Source organism: Diospyros lotus, chromosome 8, assembly GCF_014633365.1.
Source record: "Diospyros lotus cultivar Yz01 chromosome 8, ASM1463336v1, whole genome shotgun sequence".
NCBI classification, from domain to species: Eukaryota; Viridiplantae; Streptophyta; class Magnoliopsida; order Ericales; family Ebenaceae; genus Diospyros; species Diospyros lotus.
The window spans coordinates 16,495,451-16,501,049 of NC_068345.1; the positions used below are offsets into that span (position 1 = coordinate 16,495,451).

The window sequence follows — 5,599 nt, forward strand, 5'->3', positions numbered from 1 at the left end:
CTTGTGATGTGAAGCTGGCCCAGATTCTGGCAGATGTGGGAAATGTTTCCCCAATGGGTTTCAATCAGAGAGAGGTGATGGGATGTTACTATTTCAGGATCAGGTTTGTGTACCTGAGGATGTTGGGATTAGGAAGGAAATTCTGGCAGAGGCACATAAGTCTCGTTATACCATTCACCCCGGCATGGCAAAGATGTATCAAGGTGTACGACGACAGTTTTGGTGGGATGGACTGAAGAGAGATGTGGCCAAGTACATATCCTAGTGTGTAGTGTGTCAACAGGTTAAAGCAGAACATCAGAAACCGGCAGGTCTTCTACAGCCGTTGCCCATTCCAGAGTAGAAGTGGGACAACATATCTATGGAGTTCGTGTTAGGACTGCCGAGGACGACGAAAGGGTTTGATGCTATATGGGTGATAGTAGACCATTTGACTAAATCAGCCCACTTTCTACCGATTAAGAAGACTTACCCTTTGAGCCATTTGGTTAAGATATACATCAAGGAGATAGTGAGATTACATGGGGTCCCATCTAGTATTGTGTCAGATCGAGATCCCCGTTTTACCTCGCACTTTTGGGGGGTGCTACAGAACGCCTTGGGGACGAGGTTAAAGTTCAGTATCGCTTTTCACCCATAGACAGATGGGCAGACAGAGAGGACTATACGGACATTGGAGGACATGTTGAGGGCATGTGTGCTAGACTTTCATGGCAGTTGGGATGACCACCTGCCACTGGTAGAATTTTCCTACAACAATAGTCATCATTCCAGTATTGGTATGCCACCTTATGAGGCGCTTTATGGCAGGCCATGTAGATCGCCCATTTGTTAGGAGGAGGTTGGAGATAGAGCCTTGTTGGGGCCAGAGATTGTGAAATAGATAACAGAGAAGATTCGCATCATCAGAGTGATAGCATGCATATTTATACCATATTTTGGCATTTCACCTCATTCTTATTAGGCCATTTGAAGCAATTTTTGCTGATATTTCATTGTTTCTATTTTATTATGCTTCAAATTGTCCTTACACTATTTTCTATCTTACCTCTACTCTATGGATCCAGGCTTTAGGGAATATTGGATGGGCTAGAGAAGTGGCTCAACTAAAGGAGCTTGGGCCTACTTTCAAGGAGCAGACTTGGACTACTCATTGTGCTGTTTTTGGGCTCACTTGTTTTCTGTTGGGCTAGGCCCAACCCTAGCCTCCCTAGCCTTTCCTTTCTTAGCCATGTATTTAAGGCCTCTTAACATGAATTTCCAGGGGGATGAGATAGAAAGAGAGGAGAAAATAGAGAGGATTCTGCCCGTTTTTGTTGTTGTAGCATTTTTCTGTTTTCAACATCTTTTGTTCCATTTTGTTTTCCTTGCTGTAATGATAGGCTAGAGCATTTGTAACCGGTTGTGTGTCTTGAATCCATGTGGAATTTGAGTCCCGGATGAGCTACAAGAATCTGGTTTGCTGTTTGCTTCTTATTCATTTCTATTTGGTTTAGTTTGGGCAGATTTGTGAATGCATGGAGTTCATGGCAGGTTTGTGTGAATTTGCATGGTTTCATTTTCTGTTAAATGCTTAAGAGAGCAGAATGTTATAGCCGGTTGGTATAACATCTAGGAAATGAATATTATGTGCTTGAACGGTTGTTCTTGCATAGGTCCGGATAGGTTGAATAGAGAGTGAATGGCTGCATTTTGTTTACAAGAGATTTCTGCATTCATTTTGTTGTTCCAATCATTCCAATCCTTGGACGATTGTTGGGGATGCTTTGAGTTTGTTATCCGGATATCAAAACATCTAGCAAGCCAAGGTATATAGGTTGGGCGAGGAAGATTTCACATAAGAGACAAATACACAGCCGGTTGCATATCTTTTACTGATTTTTCATCCATCTTTATCTTTCTGTTTTGTTAATTAGTTTTCTGTCAAAGAAAACCCCCCCTAAACAAACTGTTGGTTATGTTGGTTCTCCTTTGTTGGTAGAAGAAAGTGAGGCTCCTTGTGAGAGATGACCTAGGGTGCACTTTGCTGCAAACTAGAGAAGAGATGCAAACATAGATCTCTAATTCTGGAGTGGTTCGATAGCCGGCCACAGAGCGATAATGAAGGCCGCCCAGGATCGACAAAAGAGTTATGCGGACAAGAGACTGCGAGACTTGGAGTTTTTGGCTGGGGATCATGTATGGCTAAGAGTGATGCCCATGAAGGGTGTACGCCGATTTGTGGTGTCGGGGAAGCTTAGTTCTCGCTATATTGGGCTATTTGAGATTTTAGAACGGGTTGGCACTTTGGCCTATAGGTTAGCCTTGCCACCGCAGCTATCCGGCATTCATAATGTTTTTCATGTGTCTGTGCTGAGGAAGTACGTGCCAGATCCTCAGCACATTATTGACTATCAAACTATAGAGGTCGGGGAAGATGTGGCGTACGAGGAAATACCTGTCAGTATCTTGGAACGGAAAGAAAAAGTGTTACGAAACTGATCGATTCCTTTTGTGAGGGTTCAGTGGCAGCGTCATTCTCCAGACAAGGCTACTTGGGAGCGTGAGGATGAGATGAGACGTCTTTTCCCCTAGCTATTCTCAAGACCGGGTATGAATTTGGAGACCAAATTTTTTGAAGGGGGGAGAAATTGTAATGACCCTAAATTGGGTTTAGGTGTTTTTAATATTTAATTTTAACTCAAGGGCATTCTAAATGTGGGTTGAAGTATTTTAACAATTTATTTTGTTGGCATAAAATAATTTTGAGATTAATATGAAATTTTCTTGGTTCATGTGATCAGAAGATAAGTGTGTGGGTCTAATTATTTTGGAATTTAGAAATAATGTAATGGGCCGTAATTAATTAGTTAACGAGGTCACGGGTTTGACCCGGGTTGGAAATTAAGCATAGTGGGCTTGATATATATATATATAATATATATGGAGTACATGTGACTTGGGCTTAGGCCCATGGTGATAAATAACTTGAAAATAATGAAATTTGTGGTGTAATAAAAATAAAATAAAATAAAATAAAAATAATAATAAATAAATAAAATAAAGAAAAAGAAGAAAATAAATTAAGTTAGCATTTGTCAATAAAGCCCCTAGATATTTTTGTCTATTATATCAGAAGAAGGGCATGTTGGTAAAATTTTGGAGTTGGTGTGCAATTTGGACAGCCTTTCTGTATGCAGAGATTTCCTAATTTCAGTGCATATCACCCCTTCCTTTTCTTCACTGTTCCATTTCTTTCCTCACCTTCTCAACGTCTTCTTATACTTCACCTTCCCCTTTCATTTATGTTCAACTCGTTATTGCCTTCTATTTTTGCGCTGGTGGAGCTTTTCTTGCTTGCATCTTCATCAGGCAAGTTTCTTACTCAACCTATTTACATTTTACAAGTTTCTTACTCAGCCTCTTTACATTCTGCTAGCTTTCCATGCATCCTCTTTAACTTACTGTAAGCCCTCTGTTAGTAAATTATATATACATACAATTTTTATTGAGTTTGCAGTGGGGACTCGCATCGCCCCTATTTCTTTCCTGTGAATGGCATCTTGGTAGGTAAGAATGCAAATCTTCGTTCATTGTATCCATAGCAACTAAGTTATAAAGATATATATATATATTTATACATATATTTATATACGCACCACCTCTGCGAATGCATTAGCCAGAAGAGCAAACCCACCTGTATATATATTATGTGGTATCCGTTCAGCCATGGAGGCCCTGTTCCAAGCAAACCCATATATATATATATATATATACGAACAGAAATGGCTCCCCTGTTTCACTCGAGCGACCCACCTATATACATATGTATATATACATGCGATTAGCTTCATTGTTGTTCCAACTGAGCAACACTTATATGTATATATATATATACACTTTCAGCTATTTGGATCCCTTGTTCCAGCCGAGCAACACTTATATGTATATATATATACACTTTCAACCATTTGGATTCCCTGTACTAGCCGAACCAGTGACCCACTTTCATGTATATATATGTATGTACGCACGCCACTGTTCTATTTCCTCTGTTCTATCCAACCTCATATACCTATATATATATATATATATACGCACACACCCAGTTCGCATGCCCAGCCCTTGTTCACATTTGGAAGCCCCTATATATATACATATAATTAGTTTAAGCACCCAATTAATATATATATATGTATATATATGTTTAATACCCATGTTTAACACTCACTGTAAGTTAAAGGCACCCAAATAAATAATATATATATATATATATATACACATGGTTAGCACCCACACACCCATTGTATATTGCCATGGGCATAATTTATTTATTTAAATGATTTTTTTTAATATGCCCAAATTTATGAGAATTCATATTAGAATTTTTATTGCATTTTTTGAAATAGTCATTAGAATATGGCTAGTAAATTAAATGCCATTGTGTGTAAAAATCAATAGAGCTAATGTGCTTGATGTGATTCTTTTAGTTGCATGGGAACTCTAATCATAAATTTGAGACTCTATGTGGAGATGTACTTGTCATGAATACGTGGTATTAAACCATGTGGATACTTATTTATGCATTTGAGAGCATGGCATCACGGTTGGTAACCTTGGGTGATTTCATAAATGGCATGTCAAAATATGATATATATACTATTATTTTATGCCGAGGCAAGGGTTTCCTAGAGCACTTGGTGCGGGACAAGGTGGCCATAGCCTGGCAGGTTGGCTCCATATTATTTATGAATTTTTATTTACATGAATGCATTTTGGCATGTGTGGATTGATGGCTTGGGAGCCTACGAGATTTGATTCTGACACTTAATTTTATATGCACTTTTGCATAGTAATATACGGTGACATGATGCATTTAAATTGAAATTGATAAAGTCATAAATTACAAATCTTGTATAAAACTGTCAATTTCTTGATTTCTCTTTTTGGTGTCATCATATTCTTGATTCTTGTTCTCTATTCATTGCTTCTCGAACTTGCTGAGCCTTTTAGCTCACTTGATCTTCCTTGCCATTCCAGGTAAAGGGAAGGCCGTCATCGGAGGCGAGTCCAGTGGGACTAAGGCCCATGGATAGTGGTGTACGGAGATGCGTCCTAACTTGAAGATCCTGTTTAGTATTTTGGTGAGGCTTGAGATAAAATGATTGTTATTTTGTCAGTTAACATTAGAGTCTCTTAATTATCTTATATGGCTTTTGAGCCCCAAACTCATGAGATTTTGGAAGTGTAACTGAATCTTAATTTAGTTTCCGCTACTAGTAGTGAGTTGAGTTGTTTGTTTTATTATAGTTTGTTTTCTATCATCTCTATGATGACCTCTTTCAAATATCCTATGCTAGCGAAAATATTTGAAAGTCGACCCTTACAATATCAATGCATAATTAGTCACAAAATTAGTTATCATCAATATTATCATATCAATTCTAAATCCAACAACATTAATTTAAAGCCTTAATCATGCAAAAATCATCACTTTTGCTTCCTTGCATACTTCAAAATTAATTCATGAAACATTGCAACCAACACAATTAAATCATGCAATGGTTTCTTTGTAATCACTTATCTCTACTACTACAAACATAAGGAGTAATAGGGATGA

General features: G+C 38.1%; 1 protein-coding gene across 1 annotated transcript; it reads left to right on the forward strand.

Moving 5' to 3' along the window:
- The first annotated feature begins 2,100 nt into the window (after nucleotides 1-2,100).
- On the forward strand, nucleotides 2,101-2,481 carry LOC127808545 (uncharacterized). The gene has a single exon (XM_052347115.1). The coding sequence runs from the start codon at nucleotides 2,101-2,103 to the stop codon at nucleotides 2,479-2,481; it is 381 nt and encodes a 126-aa protein (XP_052203075.1).
- Nucleotides 2,482-5,599: the final 3,118 nt, after the last annotated feature.

Excerpts from the sequence above, each read along its gene's own strand:
- LOC127808545 (XM_052347115.1), top strand. The coding sequence starts at position 2,101 with ATGAAGGCCGCCCAGGATCGACAAAAGAGTTATGCGGACAAGAGACTG.